The sequence below is a fragment of the Myxocyprinus asiaticus genome, chromosome 4 (assembly GCF_019703515.2).
Source record: "Myxocyprinus asiaticus isolate MX2 ecotype Aquarium Trade chromosome 4, UBuf_Myxa_2, whole genome shotgun sequence".
In the NCBI taxonomy this organism is placed as follows: domain Eukaryota; kingdom Metazoa; phylum Chordata; class Actinopteri; order Cypriniformes; family Catostomidae; genus Myxocyprinus; species Myxocyprinus asiaticus.
In genome coordinates this window covers 6,632,258-6,647,129 of record NC_059347.1, presented here as the reverse complement: position 1 = coordinate 6,647,129, position 14,872 = coordinate 6,632,258, and the positions used below count along the sequence as shown (strand labels likewise).

At 38.1% G+C, this 14,872-nt stretch overlaps 1 protein-coding gene across 1 annotated transcript; it reads right to left on the bottom strand.

Moving 5' to 3' along the window:
• Window positions 1-10,259: 10,259 nt before the first annotated feature.
• LOC127436282 (uncharacterized) lies at window positions 10,260-11,673 on the bottom strand. Its single transcript, XM_051690353.1, has 2 exons — window positions 11,013-11,673; window positions 10,260-10,544 (listed from the first exon to the last, which is right to left on the bottom strand). The coding sequence occupies exons 1-2, from the start codon at window positions 11,332-11,334 to the stop codon at window positions 10,513-10,515; spliced, it is 354 nt and encodes a 117-aa protein (XP_051546313.1). The 5' UTR covers window positions 11,335-11,673; the 3' UTR covers window positions 10,260-10,512.
• Window positions 11,674-14,872: the final 3,199 nt, after the last annotated feature.

Below are 14,872 nucleotides of genomic sequence, written 5' to 3'. Positions count from 1 at the left end.
ATGAATCCCGCCTTTGTTGTTTCTCCCACTCACCATCAGAGGGCTCCATCACCTGGGGATTGACTTTAACTCTCTGGACTCTCTGTCATTGCGAAGTCTTCTGTAATGATGAGTCAACGGAGTTGAGATCCATGTGCAGCTTTACTAATAAAAGGTAGCAATACAAACAGGCATGGGTTAAATCACCAGCAACAGTAATATCCAAGGTCATCCATAGAGGTGGTCAATAAACAAGCAAGAAGTCAGGGCAGGCGGCAGACAATCACAGGTTATATCCAGGAAATCAAGGCAGTAATAGTAAGCATGCAGCAACGGGTCAAAACAGGGTAAACAGTCCGGGATCAAACACAGGAAATGCAATAAACTCAGGGAACACTCAGAAACGTCAGCCAGGGCAAAACAAGACTTCGCAATGACAGAGAGTGAGTGTGAGACTTAAATAGCTGAATAGACTGGAAATGGGTGAACAGGTAATCATTGCCAGGTACGGGGATTATGGGAAATGGAGTCCAGAGAGTTAAATTCAATCCCCAGGTGATGGAGCCCTCTAGTGGTGAGTGGGAAGAACAAAAAAGGTGGGATTCATGACAGGCCGTTATCTGATTGGCTTGAGTAGACGATGGGTGCAGTCCACCTATTTGTAGATTTGTGTGCACATCTTGACACTAGATTTGTTTCCAAATCGACAAATGTGTGTCGCAATCCACAAATAAATGCGTGCGATTCACAAATGAATGCTGGACAGAGTTAAAAAATATATTTGTAAATAATTTTTTTACATTTGCAAATCTCATTTTATTTATTTGTGAATTAACTTTATTTTTGTGAAACTCCTAACATATATTTATAAATCTCATTCTTTTTATTTGTGAATTAATTTCAATTTTGTGAAACTCCTTACATTTATTTGTGGATCCTATTCAATTTATTTGTGAACCAACTTTCTATTTGTGAATCTCTTTCCAGTTGTATGTTAATATGAAACAATTCCACCTCCATTGTATGCAACGTTTATACATCAGGCCCCAGGCGATTCAGGAGCGGTCTCTGCCTCAGATTCGACTTAAGCTTCTAGAGAATTTTTAGCATAACTATGCATGGCTTGACGAATCTGTGTGGTTTAAAAAAAAAAAAAAAAAAAAAAAAATTTTTTTTTTTTTTTATTGCGAGTATACAAATATTATACATAGACACACAGATACCTAAAACATAGAACAGTACAGGAACAAAAACAGATATAGACACAGAACCAGGCCACAGATATACATACAAATGTATATTCAAATCAACAGAAAGACCAAAAAAAAAAAAAAAAAAAAAAACATTCTTAAGAGGTCACAAAAGTTGAATATAAAAGCACAGTTTTCATAGCTTTGGGATTTTTGGAGCTTTTGATAGTATTTTGCTAGTAGGAAATAGAAATTAATTATGTAATATTTTTCTTTGTTTTCTCTTGAGTAGTCAAGCATTCCAAAAAATACATCTTTAAAACTATAAGAGAAGTCACTGACAAAGTGAGATTGAATAAACATTAGAATTTCTGACCAAAATTTCTGTATATGGGTACAGTACCAAAACAAATGAGTAATGTTTTCCACTGAGGATTGACAGAAAGAGCAAAAGAAAAGCTTTAGTTGGGTAGAATATGAATCAGTTTTAATGTTATTTCTTTTTCTTTATTTGTAAGTAGATACTTTTGGGGCAAGGACCATACTTTATCCCAAAGCATATTCTCTACAATGTTATTCCAGTATGGTATTATGTAAGAAATTGTTACTATCTCTATCTGGAGAAGAGCTCTAATTTTACGATTATTAAACTGCTGCTCCTCAGAGAAACATATATTGCCAACTATTGTATCAGCTAAATTCAATTAATGGGTAGACGGCCATGGAAAGTCACTACCTTGCAGCAGCAATGACACTCCAGAGGGAACTGCATCGAAAACAATTGCATATTCTTTAGCAGTTATAGGAATTTTGTACTTCTGTAAACAATCTGTGTAGCTATAAAGTCTACCATATGGGTTAAAAAGTTGTCCAACTAAAATAATAGAGAATGTTCTTAATATTCCAAATGTAATATCTGTGTGGAGAGAAGTTGTGTTTGTATATCAGAGACCAAGCCAAAAGCATCTTCTTATGAAAATTGGACAATTTGATTGGGATCTTTGTGACATCATAATTACAAAGTAAAAGAAAACTCAAGCCACCAACTTTGGAAAAAATATAATTAGGGATAATGTTCCAAAGCCATGAGTTATTAAAAAAGTGCTTAAGCCAATTAATTTTAAAAGTATTGTTTAAAGTAGTGAAGTTCAAAAAATTAAGTCCCCACTGATTAACTGGGTTCATCATCACAGACTTTTTAGTAAAGTGGGTTTTATTTTTCCAAACAAAATTGTATAACATATTTTCAATTTTTTTTAACACCCCATCAACCTCCAAGGAGAGAGCTGCGTAAATGAGCCTGGACCCTTCAGCTTTAGAAAGTAAAATTCTTCCTTTAATTGACAAGTCTCTTTGCAAACAAGAGTTGAATTTCTTTTGGATTTTCTCTATAAAGGGGTCAAAATTTAATCTAAACCTTGTAGTTTGGTCTTTATTAATTATTATTCCAAGGTATGTAATTTGATCTTCCACTGGAATGTAGAGGGAACATCACAATTTTTCACATTTATTGACATTTAAGTGGAGACCTGAAGCCCTGGAGAAAGTATTAATCAATCTTAAAGCAATAGGGACTTGGGAAGCGTCATTCAAAAACAATGTGGTGTCATTGACCAGCTGGCTAATAATAATTTGTCTATTGTTGATTGTCACACCCTGCAAATTACTATTGGAAATATGAAGAGCCAAAAATTGAGAGGCAAGCAAAAACAAATACGGGGATATATTGTCTTATTGACGTGTATTTGGTTGATTCATGTCTTTGATTTTGAAAAGTTTAGTTCCTGTTCCCTTGTCATGTGATTTCATGTTTTCCCTCCATTTTCATGTGTCATGTTTTCATTGGTTTATTGTTCAATTATCTTGTTAGAGTTCTGTTTGTTCATTGGTTTATGTTCTCCCATGTCTTGTATTTAAGCCCTCATGTTTTCCATTGTCATTTGTCAAGTATTGAATGTGAATGTAACTTTGTGGTCAAGGTCAAGGTCAAGGTCAAAGTCAAAGTCAAGTCTTGTATTCTCGTTTGGTTAACTGCACCTTGTAAATGAACTGCACTTGGGTTTTCTTCAATTCTTCGTCATCATCATTGCCAGTGCCAGGAACGTTACAGAATACTTGACCGAACTATGAACCCAGCAGTTCGACTCATATGGCTACGTCAGGGGAATCGTCCCCTGGAGGAGTACGTAGAGGACTTTTGCGCTCTGACCAGCCAGGTGGATTTTAATGTGGTCGCCCTCAAGGACATTTTTAGGGTGGGGTTAAGTGAGCCGATCTCCTCCTTGATGTCTGGTGGTCGAAGTTCCCTCAGCCTGGCTCAATATATCGACCTCGCCCTACAGATCATTGGTTCCACGTTCACTGTGGGGGAGGCGGATCCCGAGCCAGAGTTCCACGACATGGCCGCCGCCGAGCCAGAGTTTCACGTCATGGCCGCCAAATCAGAGTTCCCAGTCATGGTCGCTGAGCTAGTGCCATTTTTTTCTCCATGCCATGTCACAGCAACGCCTCCGCCCGCTCCATGCCATGTCACAGCAACGCCTCCGCCCGCTCCATGCCACGTCACAGCAATGCCTCCGCCCGCTCCATGCCACATCACAGCCACACCTGAGCAGTTGGACCTGGAGATGGTTCCCACCCTTATACCCACCCTTAGTTCTCCTGAGCAGGCAAGGGGAACTTTCGGCCCTCTGACCCCACCTGAACCCTCCGAGCCCTGGACTTTGCCTTGGCCTGTCAGTCCCTCGACATTGCCTCAGCTCGGCGTTCCCTCGGCTCCACTGCGGTCATTCAGCATGTCGGCTTTGCCGGGGTCCGCCTTGGCTCTCCAATCCTCTGGCTGCGCCTCATCCCTCCAATCTGTCAGCTCCACCAGGGACATCCTTCCCTACGGCTCCACCTTGGTCCTCAGTCCCACCGGCTCCACCTCAGTCTTCCGATCCCCCAGCTCCGCCTTGCTGCTCAGAGTCTCCAGCACCGCCTTGGTCCTCCCTGCCATTGGCTCCACCCTGGCCCTTTGAGTCTTCGGCTACTCTCCGGGCACCAAGTTCCATGGCTCCGCCCCTCGAGCCTCTCACGGCTCCGCCTTCCATGGCTTCGCCCCTCGAGTCTCTCATGGCTCCACCCCCCACGGACTCTGCCCTGGTCCCATGCCCCTCGCCCTTTCTCGTCACGCCTCAAGACACCCCCCCCCAGCTCCCTACAGATCTTTGAATATATGTAATGTTTTACGTGTTTTGTTTATGTGTTGGGGCGTCGGGAGCCGCCCCTTAGTGGGGGGGGATTTGTCATGTGTATTTTGTTGATTCGTGTTCTTCATTTTGAAAAGTTTAGTTCCTGTTCCCTCGTCATGTGATTTCATGTTTTCCCTCCATGTTCATGTGTCATGTTTTCATTGGTTTATTGTTCAGTTATCTTGTTAGAGTTCTGTTTGTTCATTGGTTTATGTTCTCCCATGTCTTGTATTTAAGCCCTCATGTTTTCCATTGTCCTTTGTCATGTATTGAATGTGAATGTTGAATGTAACTTTGTGGTCAAGTCGTTTGTTTTGTACTCCTGTTGGTTAACTGCACCTTGTAAATAAACTGCACTTGGGTTCTCTTCAGTTCATCGTCTTTGTCATCAACATTGCCAGTGCCAGCAACATTACACTTATCTTGGCCTTGTCTTACACTAATGATACACTGAATCTTGGTGAAGTTCCAAATTTTAATTTGATAGAACTACTATTATTCCTATATAATGTTTTAATAACTCTACCAAAAAAAATAAATCTCCAAACCCAAATTTTGCAAGAGTTTTAAATATGAAGTTGTGTTCAAGTGAATCAAAGGCTTTATAGAAATCTAAGAAAAGCAAGTAACTATCATTAGTGATTAGTTCATTATAATCCAGTAGATCTAAAACTAACCTTATATTGTTTGCAATATGATGTTTTTCCATAAATCCTGATTGTGATTTGTCAATTATAGGGTTCGTCAAAAAGATGCTATGTCTTTAGGGTCAACAAGAACTCTATCATTAGTTTGAAGACATTCTAAAGCATTAGATTTTTCCAACCTAAAAAAGTAGGCTGAATTTTGTTCCCCTTCTAGCCATTTTTTTTCTAGATCTAACATAGGCTCCCTTAGCTTTTGTCTATACAGTTTGTCTAATTTATTTTGTAGTCTGGAGTATTCATATTTTTGACTGTCAGATAATGGCTCCTTAAAAGATAAAGAGGTTAGTTGTGAAAGCACTTCTGTTATCCTATTTTGCTTTGCTATATTACTTCCAAACTTTCTTAGAAATTTCCCCAATATGTATTTTAAAAGCTCCCAATTTCACCCATAAGCTTTCTGTGTCTCTACTCTGTTCCAGTAAGTTTTGATTAGTTCATTCATTTGCTGCTTCACTTTTTCATAGTTAAGGAGGGAACTATTTAACTACCAGAGTGATGCTTTTGAGATTTTGATATAATGATATATAAATAACTTTATGGTCAGTCAAAGGACCGTTTCTAATAGTAATAGAAATATTGTTGCTTTTTAATGTTTTAGAGATCAACCAATAATCAATTCTAGATTGTTTCAAACAGTCCTTGTTACACCAGGTGTACTAAGTTTCATCTGGATAAATTTTTCTCCAAATATCAATCAAATCAAATTTGTCCATAAATGTTTTCAGGTTTGAGTTAGAAGATATTGTTTTTCTTGGCGGGTACCTATCTAACATATAATTTATTGCTATATTAAAGTCACCACCTAGGACTAGTAAGGCAGTAGATTAATTGCTTAATGTGTATGAAATTTTTAGATACAGAATGTTTAAAAAACAAAATACAGTTTTCTGCAACAGAATTGTACCCATAGATGTTAACAATAATCAAAATAAATTTGTCCACTACTACTACTATTAACATAAAGTGTCCTGAAGAATCGATATTGGTTTCCAAATTGCTCCCATTAAAATTGTTTCAAAACCCCTACCCCAGCAGAATGTTCCAACGATATATGTGCCAACCATATAGCGTTGCCCCATTGTGACCTCCAGAAGTTAGTGTCCTTAGATGTAGAGCGACTCTCTTGAAAAAAACAGAAATCTACTTTGTACCTCTTAGCAAACAAAAATAATGCCTTCTGTTTCACATTATTTTTCAGACCCCTGGCATTCATAGATAACAAAGACATAACATGCAACAAAGAAATACCTTGAAAACTAGGTATGGAATAAAATACTAACCTGAGAAAATTAAACTTCTCTTAAACAGCTCAAATGTTAAATTTATGTCTTGCCTAACTCTGCAACAGAACATCAAGCAGAATAAAGAATATGAGGGTTGGTGTGGAAGTTTTTTTTGCTTTTTATCGATCTATTCTTCTCGCTTTCCTTCCTTTTTCAATCTTCTTTTTCCGATTACTTTCTTCATTAGATCGACTACTTCTTTACATATTTAGCTTGTAAAATGTAAATAAATGGATGACGTTACTTTAACATTTTTCAGTTCCCTATTTTGATAGCACATTCACTCAACTGAACCAGTTTACCTAAATTTCAAATACATAGAAAAAAAAAATAGCTAATGGAAATATAATTGTGGGAGCAGTAAATCTATTCGTGCATGCCCGTGAGTTTAGCAAAAGTCCAACTATGCAGTAAAAGTTAAATGAGTGTACCACAGCATCCTTCAGTCTAACTTAGATTGTTTGCCGAAACCCTTTTGCCATCAATGTATGCAAAGGATATTCTGAAGCCCACTTTCTTCTCTCATTTCTCGCTCGTTCAACAAGTGGCCACCGTTTATTTCTGGTGTCCTTGGTGCTTTGAGTCAAGTCTTCGAGAATTCTGATTTTCCTTTCCCTGAGGAAGTCTGAAGTTCTCGCATCTCTCCAGATTTTATCCCGGACACTGCGTGAAATAAGCTGCACAATGATGCAACGGTTTGAGTGTGTATCTCTGGAACGTGGGCCCAGTCTATGAGCAATTTCTACTGAATAGATGAGCTGGTCGGCAATGCCAGGTGATATTTTACTGAACACATCGATGAGAAATCTTCGGACATCATGATTCATCCATAAGAATGCATGGCACCTCGGATATCTTCCATCAAACACAGCAAAAGTTCAAAAGGATCGAAAAAAGAAACTTCTTCAAATCATGTTAACTGTTATTACTTTAAGCCCTCATACACGTAATGTCACAAAAATGTCACTTATGATGCATTCGATTACAGAGCATCGGCAAGAGGATGTTACTCAGTCGCTAGTGATGGGAAGTCCGATTCTTTTCCACGAACCAGTTCTTTCGGACGCTTCATTTCAATGAACTGGTTAAAAAAACCGATTCACCAGTTCATTTACGTCATCACGTAATGACGTCACTATATATAATGCTAATACACCGGCGTCATAGAATACACACACAAACACATTCAATAAAGCCATATGTAAGGGCATATTGCTGATTATAAAATGTTATTTAATTAAGTTATAATAATAAAGGTGTTTATTGTCATCAGTGTTTCATTCAGTGATCTTACAATACATCCTACATTAAAGTTTTGCACCTTAAGCACCCAATACTGACACTGATATACAAACGTGGATGTTCTACACGTTTAAAGCATAAAAAGTGATTAAACTAGTCTTAATCAACTCACCCTTTTTTACAGAAACCATGATCCAGCTCATCACAACTTAAGATATAATCTGCATGCACAATACTCAATAGTAAAATTTGTTTACATCTCTTGACTGAAATGTTTTGCCCCCTCATTCAAGTCCTCGGTTCATGCATGCTCTTCAGCTGCTCACTGATCAGCAGTTCTCAGTATTATGTCCGAAAGAGGCGATTTTCATTCAGTGTACTGGTGACTGACAAACTGCTGTGATCGACTCAATGTAGTGTTGACTCTAGAGCTGCTGTCCTCGGATCAGTGTACTGCTGACTCGAGAACTGCTGTCCTCGGATCAGTTTACTGTTGATTCGAGAACTGCTGTGATCGACTCAATGTACTGTTGACTCAAGAGCTGCTGTCCTCGGATCAGTGTACTGTTGACTCGAGAACTGCTGTGATCGACTCAATGTACTGTTGACTCAAGAGCTGCTGTCCTCGGATCAGTGTACTGCTGACTCGAGAACTGCTGAGATCGACTCAATGTACTGTTGACTCAAGAGCTGCTGTCCTCAGATCAGTGTACTGTTGACTCGAGAGCTGTAGACTGGATCATCTTCATACATTGATAAAACGGTAATACAATCAAATCATAAACATATTTCCAGTATGTTTTATTTGTTACACTCTCTGTTGTTCAGCAAAATACACCTGAAACATACATTTCGCCCCTTAATCACACACATGCTCAATGTCAGCAGCTCATCGGTTCTCAGTATGTTGGACACCTCCGAAAGAGGCGATTCTTAGTTCAGTGTACTACTGACTCGAGAACTGTTACGAGCAACTCATTGTACTGTTGACTCGAGAGCTGTTGTGATCTGAGCGTTCAGTCCGATTTGTGAACTAGTTGGAGTGGTTAATTGCAAAGAAGAATTGGCAAAAGCAGATATCACCGGTTCTAGGATCATATTACTCCCGGTTATCGGCTTATTTTAATTCGGAGTGTCAGGCACATCTGAGAGACAGGTTAAGATAGAGTAAATTGTGGATCAGTGTTGACTCGAGACGTGAACTGTTTCAAACGATTCAGTCCAATTTGGTGAACAAGTTCAACTCGTTCACTAAAAAGAACCGGTTCAAAAGAACGATTCGTTCATGAACTGGAAATCACTATCAGTTGCCATCTTGGCTCCCCCCAGACGAATCTCTATGTTAGTCCCCATTTTAGCTTTCAACGTAGGCATGTAAATCATTTGTCAAAGTACTATTTAGCGAACTGCCGTTGTCTCTTTGAAGTGTTAATTATTACAGGCTAGCTAGTAATGTTCTCCCATAGACAATCCAAAAATTTGTTAAACTGACATAAACGATTGATGTTTTTCCAGTTGGACGGCACTAATAAATTGCTGCAGGCATCACTTGTAAAAGAATACTCGTGGTTTGGGTATAACAGGCCGGTCTATATTTGAAATAAATAATTTAGTTGAAAAGTTTTCAGAACAACCTGTACATCAGTGCCATCTTGGGACTCTCCTCCAGAAACTGTTTTTGGACAGGCTACTGAGGCAGCATTACGGAAATTGATCTGTCTGCAGAGCCATGCATCACAGAGCGCCAGGCCAGCAGTCTCAGGCCGGAGGTTAGAGAGGAGCTAATGGAGCCACAGCAGTTTCCGACCGATACTTGCGCCACCTACAGTTTTGTAATTTCTTACTTCTGTTTGCTTTATTAGATTTTAAACGTGCTGTTTTCACATGGATTTCAATTTGATGACTATCTTAAACATTTAATGGTAACACTTTTTAATAAGGTTCCATTTGTTAACATTAGTTAATACAGTAGGTATCATGAACGAACAATGAACGATATTTTAACCATTATTTATTAATCTTGGTAATGTAAATGGATAAACACACAATTGTTCTTTTTTTAGTTCATAGTGCATGGACTAATGTTAACATATACAACTTTTAATTTTAAATATACTGTATATTAGTAAATGTTAAAAACAACATTTACCAAGATTAACAAATGCTGAAAATGCATTGCTCATTGCTCATTCATGTTAACAAATGGAACCTTATTTTAAAGTGTTACCCATCTGACTATTTTATATGTGATAATTCATGTTCATGATGTTACAAATAGTACTTAAAGGAACAAAGCATGGACATTTAATATATCTATTTAATCATATCAAATTAAAAATAAACATTCAATTTCAAAACCTAACAAATATGTACAAATATGTACACCTACAATTAGAAAACTAATAAGAAATGTTAATATTGATAAACTAAAATAATATTTAAACAACTTGTAAACAACAGCAACATTTTAACATAAACACTCAAATTTATTCAACTTATACAACATAAATAGAAAACTTAAAACTCATCAAAAGAACAATTTACTCTTAGACCCATCTTATCATGTAATTCCAGGAAACAAATCTCCATGCCATCACTGAAAATAAAATAAAATGTTAAGGTCTCTCTGGAAAGTTCTGGTCCTTCAAAAAGATTGTGGATGGACCTTTCCTTGTCCTCTTCTTCCAATTGTAGGAAACGAGGCTTTTCAGCTTTGCCCCTGAACAACTGTTTATTCTCATGCAATCATTTGACAACTGTTTTGAGGTCTTTAATTATTGGTAGCTCCTTAATTAGGGAAGAGTAAATAATAATGCAATTATTGGTATTCTATATTTGACACATACCTCATTGCTGCTGGGAGTGCCTTGTTCTCCTCTTAGAAGTGACTGCTGAACAAAGGCTTCTGTCCTGTAACATACATTTTTGGTTGATTTAGAATTGTCGTTCAGGAGGTGGTTAGTGTTATCTGGAGGGAAATAGGGAGATACCTTTCAGAGATAATTCCAAAGTTCTCCAAAAGAAATAGAGTCCTCCATTTCCTTATAATGGTGAGGAATATAGAGTAATTATGTTTTTGACATAAATAAACCTATAATTGGTGTCCTTTATAAGTATTTCTTGGAAGAAGAATAAGAACACATATATTAACATTTATTCAATTGGCAGATCCTTTCTCCATCTCTACCGGTTGAAAATGCAGGCACTCTGTAGCTCAACTGGTAGAGCGTGGATCATGTTTAACCTGGCATATACGATACTGTAAACACATATTTGCATAGTACTTTTAATGCAATTTGAACTGTTCTTGAAATTTTTTATTGTTGTTTTTCAGTATGCTCTGCACATTGGCTGTTGTTGCAGTTGATATTTAAATACCTTTTAAAATGTCTTCAATTGTGACCTTCCCATTAACATGACAACCCCACAGTCTGACTGCTGGTGCTGTCACTGTTGAACTGGTGGTTGATTGTGTTTCTCTGACCGCTGGCCTGGGCACTGTTGCACTGGTGGTTGAATGTGTGTCTCTGACAGCTGGCTTTGGCACTGGTGGTAGATGGTGTGTCTCTGACTGCTGGTGTAGGCACTGTTGCACTGGTGGTTGATGGTGTGTCTCTGGCGTGGGCACTGTTTCACTGGTGGTTGTTGGTGTGTCTCTGACCGCTGGCATGGGCACTGTTGCACTGGTGGTTGGTGGCATTTTGGCTGAAGTGGGATGCTGTTTATGTTTACAAACATGTGAATGATTTACAAAATCTTCTCTCCTTAAAACTGTAGTTGCTTAATATAGACAGTGGTAATGGAGTGGTGCTCTACATCCCAAGCCACATCTGTGAAAATTAAAGTAAATATAAATATTTGTGCTACATCTATTGACAAACAACTTAAGATGTTTATGTCTCCATTGACAACTGCCTTGGAGTGGCTTTGGAGATGCAATTGAAATTTGTCCAGTCTTGTCTGCTTAAATGCACTTGCCATGCAAAAAGGGCAGTGAAAATTGCTGCAACAGGTTTTATATTGCTGCAACTGAGGTCATTTTTGCCCTCTCCGAATCGCAATATGTCTCTACAAGGGGAAAAATGCACCACACACAATGCTCAATTTCGGGAACTTTGACCAATGCAACAAAATACTTACAGCGCTCAGGAGTATAAGTAAGCTAACATAAACTCATAAACCATAGGCCTAAATAAAATAAAACAAAAGGGAACAACCCATATATATTCAGAAATATAAAAATAAAAAAAAAAGCTTCAGTGACTTTATGGCAATGCCTATTTACAAAACACAATCCGAAGGGTAATCGAAAAAAAAAGCTTCAGTGACTTTATGGCAATGCCTATTTACAAAACACAATCCGAAGGGTAATCGAAATGTCCACAGAAAAATATTTGATTTAATAAGCATGTCAAAAAAATTCAAGCTTCAAGAATAACAAGAAACACACCTACATATTCAGTAGTAAGCAGATAAAAATTAAGCATTAATATATAGATTCATTGTTCACCAAATAATGATAGATTTATTAAGATATTACAAAGACAACAACTCACTGTGTTCTCCACCATGATTGTTGTTTTGTCATTAGTTCCGCCCTTACCTCCAGCCTGACACTGCTGGCCTGGTGCTGCTGGCCTGAAACTGCTGTGATGTATGACTCTGCGGCTCTCCAGATGGATACTATTGGGACATTACGTCCACTAATATATATACTTACATATATATACATACATATATATATAATACTGGATAGCTGACGCAACAGTAAACTGCCTGCAGGAGATGAAGCCACTGGAAGTGTTCGAGCGACCGTCACAGAGCATCAATGACTGACAGGCGAAACTCCCCCCTTTCACCATCTCTGACCTGCGGATATGACAGTTGCATTTTGCCCTCTAGTGACAATCCTGTTTAATTTGCTCGTTATGGATAATATTCGTTAAGAGGGAGAAGATTTAAGCAGATCGCTATGTGTCAGTGCATTCACCTGCCCTGGTGTTCAGTTTTTCAGTGCAGCACAAAAATCACCAAAGGATGTGGCAAAACTATCTACAAGTTGTAATGTAAGTAGGAAAAGCTGTAATATATGCTTGTTTAGGGAAAGGGACTTTAAAAAAGTCAGACCAAGATTTCTAAATCACCTTAAATGCCCAGGATTTGCCTGTTTTAATATTGAAGTGCTCTCTGTAGTCATACACGGATACATGTTCGCTTGTCATTTAAACTTAGCTTATCAGTTTAATTTCAACCAACTTTGCTTTGGGTGTCTCCCTCTCTGTGCGCCGGCTGAGCGTGCGATAGAAGCTGAGAGAGCGCGCGCTCTTATTCAAGTGACCGCGAGAAGGTACTTTTTGACAGTGGCGATTTTAGGGGGTGGCCTGTGGTGGCCTGGGCCACCCCTGAAATCTCATTGGCCACCCTGTGGCCACCCCAGAACTGATTGGTAGTTCATCATGTTCATCAACACAAGAACGAAGAACCAATAGAAACACCTGTCAATCAAAGATGACATCTCAGGTCATTTGTTGATTTAGAGCCACACTGACCCAGGGTCAGTTTTATATTTCTGACTATTATAGTAGTGGTGGGACTGAAGCTGTGTGAGCTGATCTTTGATCAGTGGGGGAGGGGCAGGCCGCGGGCGGCCAGGCAGGTGCCACAGGTCTCGGGCAGCGGGCACCAGGTCTGGAGTATAATGGTCGGTCAGAAGCACAAAGCTGACACGAGCTAGCGTCTACCTCCAACTTCCAATGAGTTGACGACATCGATTTGTGGTCAAAAAGAAAGCTGTTATTTGAGAGGTATGTTCATCTAATCTATCGTTTAATTTATCCTGAATTTCCATGTGAATGTGAAAACATTTTTTCATTGTTACAGTAGCTAGGTTAGAGTAAGCTAGACCCTACACCACATTCAGCATGTTATCTTTATATTGACATGAAATATGAAATGCCATGTTTTCTGATTTAATGACGGAGGTGTGTAAAGCGTTTTACATTTGTATATGTTCAATAGCTAAAGTTATATATATGGCTAACCTGTGTGTGAAATGGAAGGGTTTGTGCTGTGACTGTACTTTAAATCTTTACATGAGTTATTTATGAGCTCTTTATGTGCATTATTGGTCAGTCAGACCAATAAAATCTTCAAAGTTTTTATACCTTATTTGACATTTTAAATATGCAGAGGCAGGGCAAATTGCACTTAAATGCCGCAAATGATTCGACTAACTATTTTATTTGGTAATATTCAAAATAATTGAAGCTATCAGAACATGTGGAAAATAAACCTGAGTAGACACTGTAAATAGAGTTTTGTTTTTTACTGTATTCAGAGCTCAATCTGCAATTTTGGGGTTTCCAGACAGACACCTATAAGCCCTCGTAGCCAATTTCACACACTGATTTGTACCCAATTTAACAATATTTCTGCTGGACAGTGCAGTTATAGCTAATAAATGAATGAATAATTGATTGATTGAATGATTGATTGAATTGCTCCTCAATCAGTTATCACCTGTACTTTTATGTTTTTATGATTATACACTATACCTGATGTTATATGCAGATTAATTCTCTACAATGAGAATAGCTCTTAAAAATGTGTAACTGACTTTTCCTAAACAATTACTGATTTAAAAATGGATGTTATGTTAAAATAACCAGAGATTCCCAGAAACTGTAATAGGTTGAAATAGAACAGGAATAGAAAACTGTCAAATGTCAAAACAACAGTCTGATATTGAATACAAACATTTCAGTGAATGCTAACATGAGTTTAAGAATTCATTTATTCTACATGTGTAGATGTTGAAGCAAAGCAATGCGATATTTACACATTTTGATCATGTGCCATTCATAAAGTTTCTCCCGGTATCGCCACCCCACACTAGGTCTGTGCCCCATCTTGGCCACCCCAGTAAAAATGTCCTGGATACGCCACTGCTTTTTGATGAAAACATAAAACAAGTAACTCTGAACTAACACTTCGATGCGCACAATAAATAAGTCTGAAAATGTCTGTTTGTATTTTACCTTAGTTTCAGTGAACTTGTTTACATTCAGATGATCTGTTCTCTGATGAAGTTTGTTAGATATACATAACTCGCTCTGGCTTTCAAGAAACAGGAAATATTCCCGACTTTAATAAATAATAAATAATAAATAATAAATAAAAATTGTGTAGGACATTTTCGTTGTAGGGATGTACATGCTGATTTCAGTATGTGAGTGAAT

Bases quoted from the DNA above. Each gene is read 5' to 3' on its own strand.
- LOC127436282 (XM_051690353.1), bottom strand. From the start codon at position 11,334: ATGCCACCAACCACCAGTGCAACAGTGCCCATGCCAGCGGTCAGAGAC. The intron at 10,545-11,012 runs GTATTTAAATAT...TGTATGTTACAG, and splicing joins AATTGAAGACATTTTAAAAG to GACAGAAGCCTTTGTTCAGC.